Consider the following 22104-nt stretch of genomic DNA (forward strand, 5'->3'; position numbering starts at 1 on the left):
CTCATATCATCAAATCATCGTATCATCAAATACCTGATTGACTCTGACGGTCACAGGCTAAACCTTCAAGAATGTTATATGAGCTGTCATCTCCCTTTGGCTTATTCCATGGCACCTGAACACAGGAATAAATTTAGAAATGTTTAGTTGGGCTGAAAAAGGTAATTAAAAGGGGTTTTCCCATTGTGTGTCCGTTTTAGGCTATATTCACACATTGGGCTTTTTCTTTTTTCTTTTTTTTTTCTTTTTTTTAAAGAACAGTCATTGTTTTCAATTCATAATCCAATGATTTGCACTGAGGTCAATGCAATACTGTTCATGTCATTTATTTCTGGCCATTCTCCATAGACTTTCAGTACAATTTTTCAATACAGCCGTTGTTTTGAGTGCCAAATAACGGCCATTGTTTATATGTACTGTTATATGTACTTAAACATGTTGCTAAGGCAGGCAGGTGTGGAAGCCATACTACCCTTCATTGCTCCCTACTGCCCTTCTGTAACAGGGCCCTGTAAATCCTGGTTGATGGTGGGCGTAAGACATGCAAATTGGCCAATCAGTGGATGCAGCGGTGTCCCATATCCTTTGCAGTGGTGCTTTGACTGGGTGACAGGCATATCTGGAACTGACAATCGACCATGCAGGCAGTACAATTAGAGACTATGCTTGCAAGTCTCAAGGAAGTGTTAAAGTTTCAGATATTGCAGATACCTGGTGGATTTCTAGCAAAGAGTCTCTTAGTGCTTGCCCAGAATGGAGTTAAAGGGTCCTTTGCAAACGGAAAGGAATCCTGTTTAGCAGGCAACAGTGAGGAGAGCCTCGAGCTCCGGGTGGCCTCTCAACTCAGAGCCCTGAAATATGGAGATACCAGGGGTGGAAGACAAGTTATGGGCAGAGTGAGAAGGTTGCATGGCTGTGGTCGGTGGCCCTGTCACTAGTGACAGAGCACTAGTGGTCTGGTGTTGTATCAGGTAGGGGTGCACTCTGTACCAGCAGTTGGAGGAGAGACTGAATCACTAGTGCAGGAATGTAATGATTTCTCCAGAGTTTTGCAGCCTAAGTACCCGATGTCTGCTGCTGGGGATAGCCTTATGCATGCTCTGCCTTCCCGGGTAATGGAAGAGGGAAAAAAAAAAAAACAACCACGATTCATGGAATGGCCTCTTGGTGTATAGCGAGCATTCCGGTGTCTTGTTGCACCATATTCTGCCCATTCTGAGGTACCACCGCTAAATAAGCACCAGTAACGGAACTCAGATCACACACATCCTACAGCCCCAGTGTGCCCAACAACGTCCACCGCCGTAACATCATATTTAAAACTGACATGTTAAAAGCCCCTTTAAAGACAAGAACTGATTTGATCGTAGCAACCAATCACAGCTCATGTTTTATTTTAACTGAGTCAAATGAAATTAAAGCTAAAGTGTGATTTATTGCTATGGGTAAATCAGAGTGTTTTTGTTGTCCGACAAATTGATAAGTCTGGGTCATGGCATTATAATCACAATACTACAGTATCTATTCACATACCTGGAATGCATGAAGATAGCAGAGAGCAGCAGGCTCTAACAAAGCCTTCCACTGAACGTCACAGTGTTGGGCCATCTTTAGTAACAGAGTTCCAGCATGCATGTAGTAATGGCCGCGCATTTCAGAAAATGTCACCGACAGATCATCTGTTCCGCTCGCATGGGGCTTTACTGAAAGTAGGGCCTGATCAAAACTTGCCAAACGAAAATAGGAACCGATTAACACTTTGTTTTCGCGAATGCTTTCAGAAAAAAACACAATTTACCTATGAGAACTGCAGTTTCTGATCACATGCTCTGCGCTGGCAAACAGCGATATGCCAAGCAGGGTCCCGTTCCCCTGTGTATTGTACACGCTTATATACAGTAACTGAGCAGCTCATGGTGCTAGAAGCAGAGCGAGCATTGATAGAAATCACAGCTCACTCTGCAGAGGCTGACGCACACGGGCTGCATCCAAAACGGCTGTAATCCTTCCCATTTTATGGAATGTATGAGTCATGTAAACTGCAATTGGCGTTGCGTGACAATGTCAGTATGACATGGCTGCAATGCAGCCATGGGCCCCGTTCACACTGAGCAAGAACGTCAGAATTCCGCGGCGGATCGCTCCACCGCGGAATCCCGCCGCGCTCAGCGTGCTGCTTTGAATGAATGAGAGGGCGCGCACTCCTCCGTAGCCGCCGCTCTACGCTCAAAGTGACATGTCGTTTCTTTGAGCGAAGAGTGGCGGCTGCGGAGGAGCGCTCCATTCTTGCTTAGTGTGAACAGGGCCATATAAAGGAGAGTAATAACTTTCTCTTATAGTTTATTGGGGAAAAAAAAAGGAAAACAGTCCCTTCCTGTCTAGTTACTAAACAAACAGAAAAGATGTAAACCACATTCTGTACCCTTCACAAACGAACAATACAAATAAGTAACTTTCCATAACACCCTGTTCCCATGAACACACATATGCGGAGAACCTACTTTTTGAGCGCCAGTCTGCTTTCTGGCACATCTCTAGTAGAGAGGGAGAGAGAAACAACGTCCGCATGTGCAAGTAACAGCTCTTTATTAAATGTTCTCCAGTTGTTTTTATCTGAGGATGGATATGCAGAGAGATACTCCTGGAATGTAGAGGAAAATGAAGGGTTAATGTCTTAAGAAAAGTGCTGAAAAGAAACATCTAAACAATGCCATTATTTATAAAGCTTAACCATGTGTAGTATGTGAAGTGTCATTCTCCGGTGAGCTAACACCACAAGGGGTGATGAATGGGAGGAATATATGCTTACTAGAGATGAGTTTAATTCAAGTATGCTTGAGTTTAATTGTTTGGCATTTGAATACCAGTGGCTGAAGTTGGATGCAGCCCTCGGCAGTCCGGGAAAACATGGCTACAGCCATAGGCTTTAGTTTATGCTTTAGTTGCACTCTAGTAAGCATGTAATCATCCCATCTTTTCATTCATCAATACTAGGGATGGTCCGAACAGAGTTCGGTTTGGGTTCGTACGAACCCGAACCCTCGGTAATGATCTCCGCTGTCTGCCTGCTCCGTGGAGCAGGCAGATCCAGCGGGAGGACCGCCTGGAAAACTGGGATACAGCCATAGCGGGAATCTGCTGCCGAGCGTTCGGGTTCATACGAACGCGAACCTCGGCAGGTTCGGACCATCCCTAATCAATACCAAGTAAATACACTTTTTTTTTTTTTACTGCAGCCCTAAAAACATGTTTACAATTAGCCAACTTAATACCAGGTAGTCTATTTCATACGTGTGAAAGGCGTAGGTTTTGCAGCACGTGCACGTATATCTGCACTTAAAAGGACAGGGGACAGAAAGTCAAGGGGTCCTAGGCACAAACTACAAGGAGTGGTTCTCAAGACACCTTGCAACCACACAGTAAAAAGGCTTTTTATTTTTATTTGCAAGAGCTATTGAATGGTGGTTCTACTTCCAAACAAAATCTGCAAATTATGTGCTCGCATGGCAGATATCTGTGTGAACTGGGCCACTGAAATGTATGGGTCTGTAGTGCAGTCTGCAACCAGACATGGAATAAGGGCGGTGACAGTATCGCTAAGTTCACAGAGTACGGTTATGTGGCTTACAAGACACAATTACCTTTAAAACCTGTACAACACATGTGCACCACTCCAAGTGGCTGCGCAAAGCTCTTCTTTCTGGCTTGAGACAATGGATCACGGCTTCATCAAGTCTCTTATTGGACCGAAACAACTCCACCAGTCTAATATTCACATGGACATCATCAGGTCGCGCAAACAGCTCAGACTGGATTAAATCGAACAAACGATTCCAACCAGCTTCACCATGTGAGTTTAGCAGCTGCTCCTAAGCACATAAAAAATATGTATAAGTAGTGGAAATATTTAACAAAATTTTATAGCAAAATTAGATTATATAAAGCGCCCCACCAAAAGAAAAAAAAATCTCAGAGGCATGGGCTATGTTCCCATCATCTTTTCTCTGTAAATTTGGCATTTGGCGTAGAAGTCATAAACCTGTCAAAAGAGGATATAATTGTACACCTTGGCATACTGACAGAAGGCCCGTTGCGTGACTAGTGATGACATTCAGATCAATTTCTGAATGTATACTGTATATATTCATTTTGCAAGACTCGAAAGCAGAATACCATGCACAAGTCCCGCAAAGTAAGTGTACGCAAAAAATTTTAATGTGAACACAGCCTAAGTAATGCTATTACACTGTTTCATTTCTCAAGATGAAATCAAGTAAAGCTATAAACCCAACGGTATTGTCAGTGATGTGTATACCTTAAAGTTGCTTTGTCACCCACTTTTTGCATTCTGACATCTCTACACAGGTGTAAAGGATAAATTCAGCAGTTTTCATACCTTATTTTATATCATACGTCATGCTGCTTGTTCAAGTAAAAAGTGATCTTTTATCAACTGCAGATTGTGCTAAGTGGGCGAGGCTTCAAAGCAGCCACTTAGCCCCGCCCACAGCACCACCGTTAGTTCCCCCCAGTGACGTCACCCCCACATCAGACCCGCCTCCTCGATGCCCATTGGTATGGGCCAACCTAGATGGGGTGAGGCCTAGACCTTTAGGCCAGCCTGTTCCAATGGCCGGCCAAGGGGCGGGCCTATGTGTCTGACATGAGAGGTGGGGCCAATGTTGGCACTGTGGGCGGGGCTAAGTGGCGCTGCTGCAGTTGATAAAAGATCACTTTTTACTTTAACAAGCAGCATGACGTATTATATAAAATAAGGTATGAAAACTGCTAAATTTACCTTTTACACCTGTGTAGAGAAGTCAGAATGCAAAAAGAGGGTCACAGTATCACTTTAACTTCTCACTACATGAGCAAAGTGTCCGAAACCAAAAATGTGCGTCTATTCCAACCGCTCAGTGTAGCTTACTTTGAGTCTGTAAATGACAGGATTTCCTGGAAACAGCTTGGCTGCTCTTTCCACCCAGTATTCCGCTCTGCCATCTGTGACATTGATAGTGCATATTAATTCTGCAATCTTAAGGACAAGATCCTTCTGAGTGGGATTTAATTCCAATGATCGCTAGAAAGACAATGGCAACAAGGAGAGAAATTAAAGTTTTATTTACGCTAGTTCTTTTGTAGTATAAACCTATAAGAAGATTCATGTTACCCGGATTATTACCTTGTAGCAGCCAATAGATTTTTCCACAATGCCATCAATTTCATAGAGGTGTCCAAGAAACCGGTGAGCTTTTGGATCTCTTTCCTGGACATTAATGTATGAGGATACACACCTGAAATATTTAAAAATTTTAAAATATATTTGGTCATCAAAATTAAAAACATGAATAAAGAGTTGCAAACCCATTTATGTGCTTTAAAACAAAGACCAGCTGTAATATTAAAACAAGCTACCTTATAATAAGCATGTAATAGCTCATGCTGAAAAGCAATGATCAGCTGACAAGTTGGCTGATTGTTGTCTTTCATGTTCTATAATTCCAACAATGATCGCGACAGTCTGCTGCCTGTCGCTCTGTGTAATGGGGGCAGTGTCTCTAAGAGCAGCCCCTCCTGCAGCTTCCCCCTCTCGATGTCTGTGCATGTAGTATAGGGCTGGGCGGTATACCATAAAAATACCGATACCGTCACTGGTGTCGGTTAACCGACCTCAACTCTGCCAGGACGGTATCTACAGTATTTTTCCTCCCCTCACCCGGTGGCCGCATGTTTTGCTCCCTTCAGTTAATCTCCATCGCGTCCCTGCTCCTACCCTGACTGGCCTGTGTTAAACTATTCTGATCCCAGCCAGGACGCACATATACTGGTGCAAGGCAAGGGATAGAAGATCCTGCTGCGGGAGGCTAAAAAGAAAGGCTGGAGAACTGACAGGCTGCACACGGGTGTGCTGTGTGCTTAGCACTGCTGCCGGGCGGCTCACTTCTCCTAGCTTCTCGGGAAGCTGCACAGTGTGCCCTGCCACCCCCCCCCATATATGCTACAACACTGAGTGACAGGGTCTCTCTTGCTCTCTCTCTGGCGTAGGAACATAGTATATTACTTGTGAAGTTTGCTGCACATTGTTATATGGAATAAATCCACGTTTGTATTACCATCGAAAAATGGGGTTTCAAAAGGGGTGTGGCTTTTAAAAGGGGCGTGTCAATTGTCGTTCAATTTATCGTTACTGCGGCTACATGTATGATAAACCGCGATATTGATTTAGGCCAATATCGCCCAGCCCTAATGTAGTAGCATATTAAGTGGGGGGGTATAACGAGGAGGAAGCAAACACTGAGCTGACAGCTCGTTTGCACCACGTAGTATGGCCCTAATATTAGGTAGTGCTACTAACAAAGCTCTTATCTGCCGAGACATGGACCACAAAAGTAAAAGGCTTCTTGTGGTAATGTGCATCAAAACTTTAGCTGTAGACCCATGTAGCAATATGAATTGGACACTCTTTTCCAGCACATCCCACAGATACTAAACTTTGCTTCTAAATTCCCCAGATCTTAATCTGGTCAACCCCTTGAACTCTTCGAAATGTTCAAGTCCTTGTGGGAAAGTTTTTGCAGAGTGGCAGGGACCACTGCAGTAAATAATTATACTGCATTACAGTATATATCTAGTTTCCAACAATGTTCAGATGTGGCGCTGTGTATTAAAGCTAAGTCTTTGGACAAGGTATCCCAGCAAAACACTGCCCAGTGCCCAAGGGTGAGTTTATACAAGTAAATATGTACACTATGTACACTACTACACTGCTAGGAATTATTAAAACATAGGCCACCTAACAGGAGCTTCTATGCTTTTTACTTTGGTGCCAAGGCACTGGTAAGAGAGATACACTCCACTCATCACTGGGTTTTGTGTTGTGGATGATGGGTGTACAGAATGTGAAGATTTCCTTTTTTTATGAGATTTTAATTTCTGAGATTATAAAATGTACCTTTGACCTGAGTTTAGACCATGTAGTCCACACAATGCTTAGCTTTGACTGTACTCCGTATTTATTAGGCAATATTCATGTGACATTTATACTATACTTATGCATCAGAAGGCTCCAGGTGCATACATTGAACACATCCACAGGACCACATTGATATGGTGTTTTTTGACAGGGGAGTATTTGTGTTTGTAAGGTTTTCCTGTAAAGTACACTTTTCTTGTGAAAAAAAGCCTAGTGGTGACATAAGAATGATGCCACCGCATAGGCATGTAGTTTCAGAAGTCTTCTGTAAGAAATATATGATGGACCTGATAAAAAGTTTACCGTTCTTATCACAGAGTATTGACCCCTGTTAGTTGTGGATGAGGCTCTTTGTTTTCTCAGATGGTAAAGCTGCCCATTCTTCTTGGCAAAAAGCCTCCAGTTCCTGTGAATTCCTGAGCTGTCTCGCATTAAGTTCACGCTTGAGATCTCCCCATAGTGGCTCACTGATATTGAGGTCAGGAGACTCAGGTGGTCACTACAGAACTTTCACTTTGTTCTGCCGTAGCCAATGACAGGTCAACTTGGCCTTGTGTTTTTGATCATTGTCATGTGAGAACGTCCAAGTACGTCCAATGTGCAGCTTCCGGGCTGATGAGTGCAGATTGCCTCCAGTATTTGCTGATAACGTGCTGCATTAATCTTTCCTTCAACTTTGACCAAGTATCCTCTGCCTTTGTAGCTCACAAATCCCCAAAACATCAGCGATCCACCTCTGTGTTTAACAGTAGGAGTGGTATTCCCTTCATCTTTTTGACACCTGTACAAATGTAACATTTATGGTTGTGGCCAAAAAGTTAAATTTTGGTCTCATCACTCCAAATGACCTTGGTCCAGACGTTTTGAGGCTTGTCTCTGTGCTGTTTGGCGTATTGTAGGTGAGATATTTTGTGGCATTTGTGCAGTAATGGCTTCTGGCAACTCAACCATGCAGCCCATTTTTCTTCAAGTGCTTCCTTATTGTGCATCTTAAAACAGCCACACCGCTAGTTTTCAGAGAGTCCTGTATTTTAGCTGATGGTATTTGTGGTTTTTTATTTTTTTTTGCAATTTGTGTCAACTTCTGTGCATGTTATCAGGCCAAAATCACCAGGATATGTGAACTTTTCAGGGTCTTTTGTATGTTTTTGGTTGTCATTATGGTGTAAAAAGAGAAAACACAGTAGTTTGACAATAAATGGCTTTTTACCAGACCACTAACCATGATCTATCACTCGTATTCTCTGAAAAAAGGACAAAGCAGCAAAAATTCTGCTGGGGTATGTAAACTTTTGAGCACAACTGTATCTCCACAAAGGCTCAGACCTGATGTTAACAAAGCAATACAGTTAACTATGAATATATAGATTTTAGTAAGGCATCCCCAATAACACAGTCAATATGCTGCAATGATAAATTTAATAAATGCTATATTAGGAGTATGACAATGTATAAAAGAGGTTCACCTTTTAGCAAGGTCATATTCTTTAGCTTCATAGTACAACTTGGCAATGAGGAAGCCTTTCATCGATTTCTGAAAGATAAAGTAAAAAAAAAACAAAAAACAGCAGTTTGAGAAAACTGTTTAAGTAAAAAAGCAGTTTAAGTAAAAATGCTGAGGGGATTCTCTATACAATGCTATAACAGACTATGATAGCCTTGAAAATATTACCAATAGTAAAGGCTTAGCTTACCCTAAAGGTCCCCATTTACTTTATACCAATGTCCGCCAAACTCGCCACTGGCAGAGGGATATAGGGAGGACAGCAGAGATAAATGTCAGCCCTACACAATGTATAACCCAGTTTAGGCACCTATACACTGTTCTCAGGCTGCAACAAAATTTTGGCAGGCCGCCCTACTGGTAGCAGTACATACAACTCCATCTTAAAGAACACAGCTTGTAGAGCAAACATGTCAAACTCTGGCCCGCTGTGCCATTTTTTGCCCACAAAGTAAATCAATTGATTGCCTACAGCTGGCCCACCGATAGGACAGTGCAGCAATTCATAATATGGGCAGTCCGTATGGCTGTCTGGACCACCCGCATTTAAACCCTTAAGAGCCCATGACATACTGGTACTCCAGTAGGTCCGGTGGAGCTATGAGCTCACTTTACAGTGCGTGGGGACGGGCCCTCACCGTTAATGACGGGCTGCCGCCATTAACCCCTGCAGTGCCATGATCACAGCATTTAACAGTGACAGCAGCTGCGCTCCTGTCACTGTCTGATCAGGAACCCCTACAGTGTGACTGCAGGGGTCCTGACCGTTTTTACTGACTGCCGGAGGTCTCTTACCTTCCTCCATGCAGTCAGCTGGGCGATCACTGCATAAAGTCTGCCACAGGCAGTCTATGTATTGAAAGCAGATAACACTGATTAATGCTATTCTATGGCATAGCATTTATCAGTGTTACAATGCAAGAATGTTGAGGGTCACTAGGGGGACTTAGGTAAAAAAAAAAAAAAAAAAGTTTTAAAAACATGACATTGCCTCTCCCCCAATAAAAGTTTAAATCATCCCCCTTTCTCATTTTATAAATAAAACAAATAATATATATATTATATATATATATATATATATATATATATATATATATATATAAATAATAACCAAACATGTTATATACCGTAGCATGTGGAATTGTTTGAGTAGAATAAAAATGTATCGTTCCCGAACGGTGTAAACATAAAGCAGTATAAAAAAAAAAACACGATTGATGATTTTTTTATTACAATTTATATAAAAGAAAATTTTGAAAAAGTGATCAATACGTCCCATCTACACAAATATGATACTAACAACATCTATAGATCATGGCAAAAAATAAAAATAAAATCTCCCATACAGCCTCAAAAGTGAAAAAATAAAAGCGCCACAAAAGTGTCACAATAGGACCATTGTAATCATACCTATTTGCGAAAAATTACTTTTTCTGTTAAAAAAAAAAGTTAAAAATTAGAAAAGCTATACAAACATGCATATTGGTGTATTCAGACTGACCTATAGAATAAAGATATTTCATCATGAACTTGTATTTTTTTCCAATTTCATAAACAATTTATTGAAGGTTTCGGCATTAATTTTACAGTAGACTGAAAGGCGACATTACATAGTAGACGTACCTTAAAGTGACTCTGTACCCACAATCTGACCCCCCAAACCACTTGTACCTTCGGATAGCTGCTTTTAATCCAAGATCTGTCCTGCGATCCGTTCAGCAGGTGATGCAGTTACTGTCCTAAAAAAATACTTTTAGATTTGAAGCCCGTGACCTACGGGAGTATCTGTGCCCTAACTTTGCACCACCCCTCCATCCCTCCTCCCCACCCCCTTCATCATTAGGAATGCCACTGAAACATTTTCTCCATGCTGAACATTGCACAGGTCCTTAACGATCCAGCCCATGTGCCGGGCAAAACAGGTGGGGAATAGGAGGCAATGTGCCTGGAGCATTCCTAATGATGAGGAGGGCGGGGAGAAGGGACAGAGGGGTGGTGCAAAGTTAGGGCACAGATACTCCCGTTTGACACGGGCTTCAAATTTAAAAGTTTTTTTTTAGGACAATAACTACATCACTTGCCAAACGGACCACATGACAGATCTTGGATTAAAAGCAGCTATCCGAAGGTACAAGTGGTTTTGGGGGGGTCAGATTGTAGGTACAGAGTCGCATTAAGGAGTTAAATCTTCTGCAAGACGCTTATGACACAGGCAGAATGCATAATGATGTCACCACATAGCCTGTCTTGGGACACAGTGCCACCTTCTAATACTACTCAGAAAAGGCAAGTTTAACCCATTCACCTACGATAAAGAAGCATGTAGGGCACTAATGGGGGGAGTAGTTAATATGTGGGGCACTATAGGGGGTAATCAACTGTATAGGGCACTGACTACTAAATGGGACATTAATATGTAATTACCTACTCGTGGGGGAAGTAATGGGGTAACTACTGGACAGGGGCAACTTCTTGGGTCAGTATTGGGGGTACTATAAAGGGAGGTAATACCGCACGGGCTACAGAAGGGGGCATTTTTACCATTTTCACCACTATGGATAAGTGCTTAAGATATGACCTGGGGGGAGGGGCAAGTTCTGTCAACAGCCCGGGCCCATGGTATAGTAAATCCACCAATACGATACACAGGACCAGCGTGTTGCAGGTGAAATGAACGATTTTTACTCGGACCCATAAGACCACAGATACGTCAGTTAGTATTCACACACAGATGTCAACGCGTTTCTGATGCTATCGCATCCTTAATCATGACAATTGTATCCCTCTATGGAGCTGGTTTTTAAACCCTATGCCCCACCCCTTGCTGATGTCAGCACTTGATTAACTGCACATGTTATATGGGTAAAGTGAATTAGAATCAACACAGACAGTTTAAAAACAATACTACTGGGATATAACAGTATTCATATGCCATTATTCACACTATATACATATGGTTAAGCTGCAAATCACAATCCTTGTACAACACTTTTGGCAAAAAAGTGACATGAGGCCATCCATTCGTGGATCTAATAATGTAATAGCAGCTCGCGTCTCAGATTTAACCCCTTCGGGGAGCAAGTTCCAAGCTGGAAGATCCAGAAGGCTTCCCTCTGTTGTAACTTGCTCCTCCTATCACCTCCTCTCTGTAGTGGTATGACCTTTTCTATAGCATGGAACCGCATAGAATCCGTTTTGCCTCCATGTTTTTCCACAAAATGTCTGGATGCCCCTGATAGGTTCTTAGTGGTGCTATGGTTCACATCATACAGATGCTCCAATATACGTGTGCGGAGACGCCTAGTTGTGCATCCTATGTACATGAGATTGCACTCTGTGCAGTGTATAGCGTAAACCACAAAATCACTATCACAGTTCAAAAATTGTTTGATAGCAAATCTTTGCTTATTTTCACTGTCACTGTAATATTTGGTTTGTGTGGCATGGCGGCATACACTGCATCTCCCGCACCTGTAGAACCCTTTACATGAAAGCCATGTTTGTGGGGGAATGTTTGTCCTTGGCACTGAGGGAGACAAAATATCACCCAGTGTCCTTGCACGTCTAGAGACTATGTTGCACCCATTTTTTAGAATTTCATCTAGCACCGGATCTCCCTGTAAGATGTAAAAATTTCTCTGAATGATATTTTTTACACTCCTGGACTGTATCTTGTTACTAATGTTGGTATGTTTCTTGTCCTATTTTGTTTGTATTCGTTATTCTTTCGCGATATCATATCATGCCTGTCCTTTTTATCTACTCTCACCCTGGCCCTGCGTAGCATCCATTCAGGATAGCCCCGTTGACGAAGCCTATCCCGACTGATGTTACATTCCTCGTCATATGCCTCATATGTACTGCAATTACGTCTCATACGTATCATTTCACCCACTGGGTTTGATTTGATCGTATGAGGCGGATGACTGCTGTGAGCATGTAAAGTATTGTTCCCCGATATGGGCTTCCTATGAGTTCTGGTAATTACAGTTTCATTCGGAATTGCTTCCAATATGAGATCAAGGAATACAATTTGTTTGTCATGGTGTACATGAGTGAATTGAAGCGACCAGGGATTAGAGTTGGCATACTCCATGAATTGTGGTATGGCAGGTACAGGACCACTCCAGACCAGCAGCAAGTCATCTATGTACCTGCCATACCACACTATGAACCCTGCAAACGGATTGTCATGTGTGTATATGTATCTTTCTTCCCAATAAGCCATGGCTAAATTTGCCATGGAGGGTGAATGCCTGGCCCCCATGGAAACTCCAGCCAGCTGCAAATAATACACATCATAACACTGGAAATAATTATGTGTCATCAGATACCATGCCACCGATTTAATGAATATTTGTAAATTTTCATCATAGGGACTATGTCTCTTAAGATGGTGGTCTAGTGCCTCCATTGCAAGGTCATGTGGGATGCTGGTGTACAATGACACCACATCCATGCCCAGCCAATGGAGGTCACTATCCCACTCAAAATCTGCAAAGGCCTGTAATACAGCCCCCGTGTCTTTGAGATAGCCAGGGGTACGCTGGACCAGCGGCTGCAAGACATCATCCAACCAGGATGACAGCTACTCACCCAGCGATCCCCTACCCGACACAATGGGTCTCATAGGTGGTGGGTTGAGACCTTTGTGGGTTTTGGGAAGGCCGTACAAAGCAGGGGTGATCGGATCTTTCTGGCATAAAAATTCAACTTCCCTATCATTTAGTACCCCCAGTGCAGCTCCTTCTAGCAGTAGTTCTTGTAACTCAAACTCAAATTTTTTTAGGGGATTTGCATCTAAGGGTAAATATGTAGAGGCATCATTAACAAGTGTTAGCATCTGCTGTTTGTACATCACTGCATCCATGACAACAATCACACCACCTTTGTCAGACTTTTTAATGACCAATTGGTCCATCATTTTTAATTCCTGTATGGCAATTTTTTGTCTGGTGGTGAGATTGTTGCGACGAGATGCAGATGAGGTCTCAAAAAGTAATTTTAGTTCGTGTATGACCCTGTCCTGGAAAAGCTCCATAGGAAGAGTTCTATCCTGAACAGGGTAATAAGCGGGATTGGACATTTGGTAATTTGTATGGCATCCCAACAACTGTTCTCTGGCGTCATTGCTATTTAAATCTAATAGATCAGCAAGTGCTAATTGTTCATTAAATTTCAAATTACAAAATTCATTTACAGCATGTACATTTGCGCCCACATATTTATTAGGATTTTTCACCACATTTTGTTCACCAAAAAAGTGTTTTTTTACTGTTAAGTCCCGTTCAAACTTATTGACATCAAGTACAGTAGAAAATAAATCAAAGTCTTGAACCGGTGCAAAGTTCAGACCCAACGTTAGTACCTGTATTTGGTCTGGAGAGAGATCGGTGTTAGAAAGATTAAGGACACTCACAGTCTGCTTGGGATGATCCCCCTGGTTCTTGGCTTGCCTCTGTACTGCGCCTCTTGTGCTTACGCCCCCCCCCTCCTGCGGCGTTTTTTGCTGCTTTGCGTTTTTTTGTAGTAGGATGGGGCCGGTGTAGCTTCCATGCAGTCCGTGTCCGTCTGGTCGTCAGTCGTGTCCAGATCTGTGGAGGTGAAACTCACATGTGCTTGAGAGCGGGTAGAAGCGATGGAACCTGCTGTTTTTTTTTTTCTTTTTCAAGATTGGCCTTGGTTTGGGATTTTCACGATCCCATCTACCCCACTCATACACTTGCTCATGTTTGTAGTCAAAGGAGTCACGTTGGTATTTGCTTTTCTTTAATCTTGCAATAATGTCCTCCAACTCCTACTGATTATGACACTATGCTCAATCAGGTCAATAAACACATTGAGGAGTTGGAGGACATTATTGCAAGATTAAAGAAAAGCAAATACCAACGTGACTCCTTTGACTACAAACATGAGCAAGTGTATGAGTGGGGTAGATGGGATCGTGAAAATCCCAAACCAAGGTCAATCTTGAAAAAGAAAAAAAACACAGCAGGTTTCACCGCTTCTACCCGCTCTCAAGCACATGTGAGTTTCACCTCCACAGATCTGGACACGACTGACGACCAGACGGACACGGACTGCATGGAAGCTACACCGGCCCCATCCTACTACAAAAAAACAAAAAACCGCAAAGCATCAAAAAACGCCGCAGGAGGGGGGGGGTGTAAGCACAAGAGCCGCAGTACAGAGGCAAGCCAAGAGCCAGGGGGATCATCCCAAGCAGACTGTGAGTGTCCTTAATCTTTCTAACACCGATCTCTCTCCAGACCAAATACAGGTACTAACGTTGGGTCTGAACTTTGCACCGGTTCTTAACAGTAAAAAAAACACTTTTTTGGTGAACAAAATGTGATCAAAAATCCTAATAAATATGTGGGCGCAAATGTACATGCTGTAAATGAATTTTGTAATTTGAAATTTAATGAACAATTAGCACTTGCTGATCTATTAGATTTAAATAGCAATGACGCCAGAGAACAGTTGTTGGGACGCCATACAAATTACCAAATGTCCAATCCCGCTTATTACCCTGTTCAGGATAGAACTCTTCCTATGGAGCTTTTCCAGGACAGGGTCATACACGAACTAAAATTACTTTTTGAGACCTCATCTGCATCTCGTCGCAACAATCTCACCACCAGACAAAAAATTGCCATACAGGAATTAAAAATGATGGACCAATTGGTCATTAAAAAGTCTGACAAAGGTGGTGTGATTGTTGTCATGGATGCAGTGATGTACAAACAGCAGATGCTAACACTTGTTAATGATGCCTCTACATATTTACCCTTAGATGCAAATCCCCTAAAAAAATTTGAGTTTGAGTTACAAGAACTACTGCTAGAAGGAGCTGCACTGGGGGTACTAAATGATAGGGAAGTTGAATTTTTATGCCAGAAAGATCCGATCACCCCTGCTTTGTACGGCCTTCCCAAAACCCACAAAGGTCTCAACCCACCACCTATGAGACCCATTGTGTCGGGTAGGGGATCGCTGGGTGAGTGGCTGTCATCCTGGTTGGATGATGTCTTGCAGCCGCTGGTCCAGCGTACCCCTGGCTATCTCAAAGACACTGGGGCTGTATTACAGGCCTTTGCAGATTTTGAGTGGGATAGTGACCTCCATTGGCTGGGCATGGATGTGATGTCATTGTACACCAGCATCCCACATGACCTTGCAATGGAGGCACTAGACCACCATCTTAAGAGACATAGTCCCTATGATGAAAATTTACAAATATTCATTAAATCGGTGGCATGGTATCTGATGACACAATTATTTCCAGTGTTATGATGTGTATTATTTGCAGCTGGCTGGAGTTTCCATGGGGGCCAGGCATTCACCCTCCATGGCAAATTTAGCCATGGCTTATTGGGAAGAAAGATACATATACACACATGACAATCCGTTTGCAGGGTTCATAGTGTGGGTTGCAGGTACATAGATGACTTGCTGCTGGTCTGGAGTGGTCCTGTACCTGGCATACCACAATTCATGGAGTATGCCAACTCTAATCCCTGGTCGCTTCAATTCACTCATGTACACCATGACAAACAAATTGTATTCCTTGATCTCATATTGGAAGCAATTCCGAATGAAACTGTAATTACCAGAACTCATAGGAAGCCCATATCGGGGAACATTACTTTACATGCTCACAGCAGTCATCCACCTCATACGATCAAATCAATCCCAGTGGGTGAAATGATACGTATGAGACGTAATTGCAGTACATATGAGGCATATGACGAGGAATGTAACATCAGTCGGGATAGGCTTCGTCAACGGGGCTATCCTGAATGGATGCTACGCAGGGCCAGGGTGAGAGTAGATAAAAAGGACAGGCATGATATGATATCGCGAAAGAATAACGAATACAAACAAAATAGGACAAGAAACATACCAACATTAGTAACAAGATACAGTCCGCAATTCAGGAGTGTAAAAAATATCATTCAGAGAAATTTTTACATCTTACAGGGAGATCCGGTGCTAGATGAAATTCTAAAAAATGGGTGCAACATAGTCTCTAGACGTGCAAGGACACTGGGTGATATTTTGTCTCCCTCAGTGCCAAGGACAAACATTCCCCCACAAACATGGCTTTCATGTAAAGGGTTCTACAGGTGCGGGAGATGCAGTGTATGCCGCCATGCCACACAAACCAAATATTACAGTGACAATGAAAATAAGCAAAGGTTTGCTATCAAACAATTTTTGAACTGTGATAGTGATTTTGTGGTTTACGCTATACACTGCACAGAGTGCAATCTCATGTACATAGGATGCACAACTAGGCGTCTCCGCACACGTATATTGGAGCATCTGTATGACGTGAACCATAGCACCACTAAGAACCTATCAGGGGCATCCAGACATTTTGTGGAAAAACATGGAGGCAAAACGGATTCCATGCGGTTCCATGCTATAGAAAAGGTCATACCACTACAGAGAGGAGGTGATAGGAGGAGCAAGTTACAACAGAGGGAAGCCTTCTGGATCTTCCAGCTTGGAACTTGCTCCCCGAAGGGGTTAAATCTGAGACGCGAGCTGCTATTACATTATTAGATCCACGAATGGATGGCCTCATGTCACTTTTTTGCCAAAAGTGTTGTACAAGGATTGTGATTTGCAGCTTAACCATATGTATATAGTGTGAATAATGGCATATGAATACTGTTATATCCCAGTAGTATAAACTGTCTGTGTTGATTCTAATTCACTTTACCCATATAACATGTGCAGTTAATCAAGTGCTGACATCAGCAAGGGGTGGGGCATAGGGTTTAAAAACCAGCTCCATAGAGGGATACAATTGTCATGATTAAAGGACAACTCCCGCGGGACCCCAAAAAAAAAAAAAACACAGACACACACAGACACCATACTCACCATCTCTCCGGTGACGATCGTCGCTCGATTCGCCCGCCGTCCGCCTCTCCGTCGCCGCCTTCCGCCATCCAGCGATGTCTCCAACTTCCGGGTCCAGGGGATGGAAAAGGCTGCCAGTGCGCTTGCGCACCGGCAGCCTTTTCATTGGCTGGAGCGCATCACATGGCTTCCAGCAAGCTCAGCCAATCAGGGCTGAGCAAGCTGGAAGCCATGTGATGCGCTCCAGCCAATGAAAAGGCTGCTGGTGCGCATGTGCACCAGCAGCCTTTTCATCCCCATTCACTTTGCATGAAGACGCCGAGGAGGAAGAAGACCCGGACCGCCCCTCGGCTCTGACGTCGTCGTCACCAGATGCCGCCCCGGAGAAGAGGACCGTGACGATCGTAATAGGTAATGTATAAATTCCTTAACTTCCGGGGTGGGGGGTCGGGGGTCCGAAAGTGGGGGAAGGGGGCCAGGCCGGGTATTTAACCACATTACAAAGTTATATAACTTTGTAATGTGTGTTAAATGAGCAAAAAAAAATTTTTGTGGGAGTTGTCCTTTAAGGATGCGATAGCATCAGAAACGCGTTGACATCTGTGTGTGAATACTAACTGACGTATCTGTGGTCTTATGGGTCCGAATAAAAATCGTTCATTTCACCTGCAACACGCTGGTCCTGTGTATCGTATTGGAGCAATAACAAGCACCTGTTGGGAGTGTGGACCGTGCGCAGCAGTATCCCGGTGACCTGGCTTCTACCTACTGTTGCAGTAGATCCACCACTGGCGTCTATGTCACTGTCGTACGTACCGCCCTTGGCGCTAAATGCTTTCTGCAATAGATGAGCCAGCATACTAGGCTGCAACCCAGCCAGCCCCAGGGGTGGTGTGTGCAGCAGTGACGTGGATGTAGGGCTGGGCGATATTGGCCTAAATCAATATCGCGGTTTATCGCACATGTAGTTGCGGTAACGATAATTGGACGATAAATATGACACGCCCCTTTGCAAGCCACACCCACTTAAGGTAAAAAAAATGGAACTCACTGAGCAGCAACTCAAGGCAGTGAATTTAGTCTATTATCATTATTATTTGTCCTTATTAGGGGGTCTCAGCAGAGTTATACAGCTACATACACACAGGAGGGGGACAGATCTCTATATATACACACACACAGGAGGAGGGCAGGTCTCTGTATATACACACACAGGAGGGGACAGGTCCCTATATATATACACACAGGAGGAAGAGGGACAGGCTGCTATATATACACACACAGAGGGGGACAGGTCGCTATATATACACACAGGAGAAAGGGGGAAAGGTTGCTATATATACACTATGTACACACAGGATGGGACAGGTCCCCCTTCCTCCTGTGTGTACATAATATATATATATATATATATATATATATATATATATATATATATATATATATATATATATATATATATAGGGACCTGTCCCCCTTCCCCCTGTGTGTATAGGGACCTGTCCCCCTTCCCCCTGTGTGTATAGGGACCTGTCCCCCTTCCCCCTGTGTGTATAGGGACCTGTCCCCCTTCCCCCTGTGTGTATAGGGACCTGTCCCCCTTCCCCCTGTGTGTATAGGGACCTGTCCCCCTTCCCCCTGTGTGTATAGGGACCTGTCCCCCTTCCCCCTGTGTGTATAGGGACCTGTCCCCCTTCCCCCTGTGTGTATAGGGACCTGTCCCCCTTCCCCCTGTGTGTATAGGGACCTGTCCCCCTTCCCCCTGTGTGTATAGGGACCTGTCCCCCTTCCCCCTGTGTGTATAGGGACCTGTCCCCCTTCCCCCTGTGTGTATAGGGACCTGTCCCCCTTCCCCCTGTGTGTATAGGGACCTGTCCCCCTTCCCCCTGTGTGTATAGGGACCTGTCCCCCTTCCCCCTGTGTGTATAGGGACCTGTCCCCCTTCCCCCTGTGTGTATAGGGACCTGTCCCCCTTCCCCCTGTGTGTATAGGGACCTGTCCCCCTTCCCCCTGTGTGTATAGGGACCTGTCCCCCTTCCCCCTGTGTGTATAGGGACCTGTCCCCCTTCCCCCTGTGTGTATAGGGACCTGTCCCCCTTCCCCCTGTGTGTATAGGGACCTGTCCCCCTTCCCCCTGTGTGTATAGGGACCTGTCCCCCTTCCCCCTGTGTGTATAGGGACCTGTCCCCCTTCCCCCTGTGTGTATAGGGACCTGTCCCCCTTCCCCCTGTGTGTATAGGGACCTGTCCCCCTTCCCCCTGTGTGTATAGGGACCTGTCCCCCTTCCCCCTGTGTGTATAGGGACCTGTCCCCCTTCCCCCTGTGTGTATAGGGACCTGTCCCCCTTCCCCCTGTGTGTATAGGGACCTGTCCCCCTTCCCCCTGTGTGTATAGGGACCTGTCCCCTTCCTCCTGTGTGACAGCTCTGCTATTCCAGGTACAGACAGCCTGTGTGCACATGGGGAAACTACTTTCTCCTTTAGCCTCTGCCTGTCAGTTATAAGATCTGGAGCAGCAGAGACGAGTAAGCGGCTCCTCCGTGCAGTAGCTGCCACTAGTCAGACACTGTCTCTTTCTCTGGACAGTACACAACGGGAGGAGCCACAATGCTGCGGCTGCAGAGTGTTATCTCCTGGAGACCGATGCCGGCTAGTTACGGGGGAGGGCTGTGTGGACGGCAGAAGCAGACAGTAGTAGGTTACCTCCTGAAGGCTGCTGCTGTTACACGGAGGGGGATATCTGTGGCAGCGTGACAGTGACTGGGGCCTGGGAACCGCTCTGGCTCCAGGTCACTGCTCTGCGCGGCAATTGCCCTGTTTGAATGGACGGCCCGGCAGTGACTGGAGGGCGAGGGGCAGAGCGGTCACCACAGCAGAAGCTGTCCGGTCTGTGCTGCGCGTGCTGCCCGGGTAGGGGAGTGCAGGACACCCCGAGGCTGCGGGGCTCAGTGTCTGCCTCTTGGGGGTCCTGAGAGAGATCAGCCAGATCCCTGGGCTGTAGTGTGGGAGCTCAGTGATCCCCCTCCTGTCTCGGGCCTGGGATAAGACTCCTCTCTTCCGCTGCAACCACGTCCTGCGTCTCTGCACATAAAGCACCCAAAACTGTGAAATACCGCAGATACCGTCCTGGCAAAGTTGAGGTCGGTTAACCGACGCCAGAGACGGTATCGGTATTTTCACGGTATACCGCCCAGCCCTACGTGGATGGTTCCCTGACAGTGTCAAGAACACTGCACGCATGCTTTATAAAAAATAAAGGATGTGTCTGAGTATCCGCTGAGCCAGTCAGTGACCCACCTCTGTGCCTTACTGAGGGGGCATGGGTAAATAGGACTTCTTTATTATGATCCCACCACTTCCTGCTCCCCCACCTGGATTTATTCACCGTTTCCCAGATTACCTCTCTCTTACACACACACACAGCCTGCTGCAGCCATAGCAAGCACGCACATGTGCACACACACACACAGCCTGCAGCAGCCATAGGGCACACACACCTAGCCCGCTGCAGCCATAGCACACACGCACACACACCCAGCCCGCTGCAGCCATAGCACGCACACACACACACAGCCAGCTGCAGCCATGGCACACACACACACACACAGCCCGCTGCAGCCATAGCACGCACACACACACAGCCCGCTGCAGCCATAGCACGCACACACACACAGCCCGCTGCAGCCATAGCACGCACACACACACAGCCAGCTGCAGCCATAGCACGCACGCACACACACACACACACCTGCAGCCATAGCACGCACGCACACACACACACACACACACAGCCCGCTGCAGCCATAGCACGCACACAGCCCGCTGCAGCCATAGCACGCACACACACACACAGCCCGCTGCAGCCATAGCACGCAAACACACACAGCCCGCTGCAGCCATAGCACACACACACACACAGCCAGCTGCAGCCATAGCACGCACACACACACACAGCCCGCTGCAGCCATAGCACGCACACACACACACAGCCCGCTGCAGCCATAGCACACACACACACACAGCCCGCTGAAGCCATAGCATACACACACAGCACACAGTTACTACCTGTAACACTACACAGCACACTGTATTCTCTACCTGTAACGCTGATATTGGAATAAAGTAAAGAACTTTTTGAATTTATTATTTTTTTCTTTTTATTTCCACACACATATGATCAAGCATCTTTTATCTTTGAAGCTGAGCTGCACAATAAGTTTATTCCATATTATCTTACACGGGATATACTGTTTATGCCTTTTGTCCAGGTGGGATTGGCAGTGCCAGCTCTGATCCGCTGTGCCGTTTAGCATCATTTACTTGCGTTACTGCATCATTTTTGTCAATACGCTGCAGTACTGTAATGAAACTCCAACATGTCAGGGGATTGGGGGATCCAGCCAAGCCTCCTGTGACATCACACCCTGCCCCGTGTCTGCATCATCAGCCTGTGCTCAGCAGACACACAATGTGAGACAGAGGCATGGAAGTTTTGTCTCCTAAGGTAGGTAGGAGAGCAGTGAGAGCAGAAGACAATGTGGATTGGCACAGAGGCCAGTTTTCTTCACTTCCTGGATTTCTAACAGCTACCAGTGTGGCAGAACTGTACAGATACGGTAATACATTGTATAGACACATCTATATAACTTTTAATAAAAAACAAATTTTTCTTATGTGGAGTTCCCCTTTAAATGCAGAGAATGTAGCCTTGCCAGAACGGAGGCTCAGGGTACGGACGTATTTCTACACACTGT

General features: G+C 45.0%; 1 protein-coding gene across 2 annotated transcripts in view; it reads right to left on the minus strand.

The window, feature by feature from the left end:
* The window catches only part of LOC138792882 (E3 SUMO-protein ligase RanBP2-like), a 59952-nt gene that overhangs the window by 34628 nt on the left and 3220 nt on the right, over positions 1–22104 (minus strand). For both annotated transcript variants that reach the window (XM_069970923.1, XM_069970922.1), the window contains exons 2-8: positions 8440–8507; positions 5183–5294; positions 4928–5080; positions 3642–3869; positions 2502–2641; positions 1534–1726; positions 34–115 (exon numbers count right to left, since the gene is read on the minus strand). In XM_069970923.1, the coding sequence (XP_069827024.1) occupies positions 34–115; positions 1534–1726; positions 2502–2641; positions 3642–3869; positions 4928–5080; positions 5183–5294; positions 8440–8507 (976 nt within the window). The remainder of the gene's footprint in view (positions 1–33; positions 116–1533; positions 1727–2501; positions 2642–3641; positions 3870–4927; positions 5081–5182; positions 5295–8439; positions 8508–22104) is intronic.

Source organism: Dendropsophus ebraccatus, chromosome 5 (genome assembly GCF_027789765.1).
Source record: "Dendropsophus ebraccatus isolate aDenEbr1 chromosome 5, aDenEbr1.pat, whole genome shotgun sequence".
NCBI classification, from domain to species: Eukaryota; Metazoa; Chordata; class Amphibia; order Anura; family Hylidae; genus Dendropsophus; species Dendropsophus ebraccatus.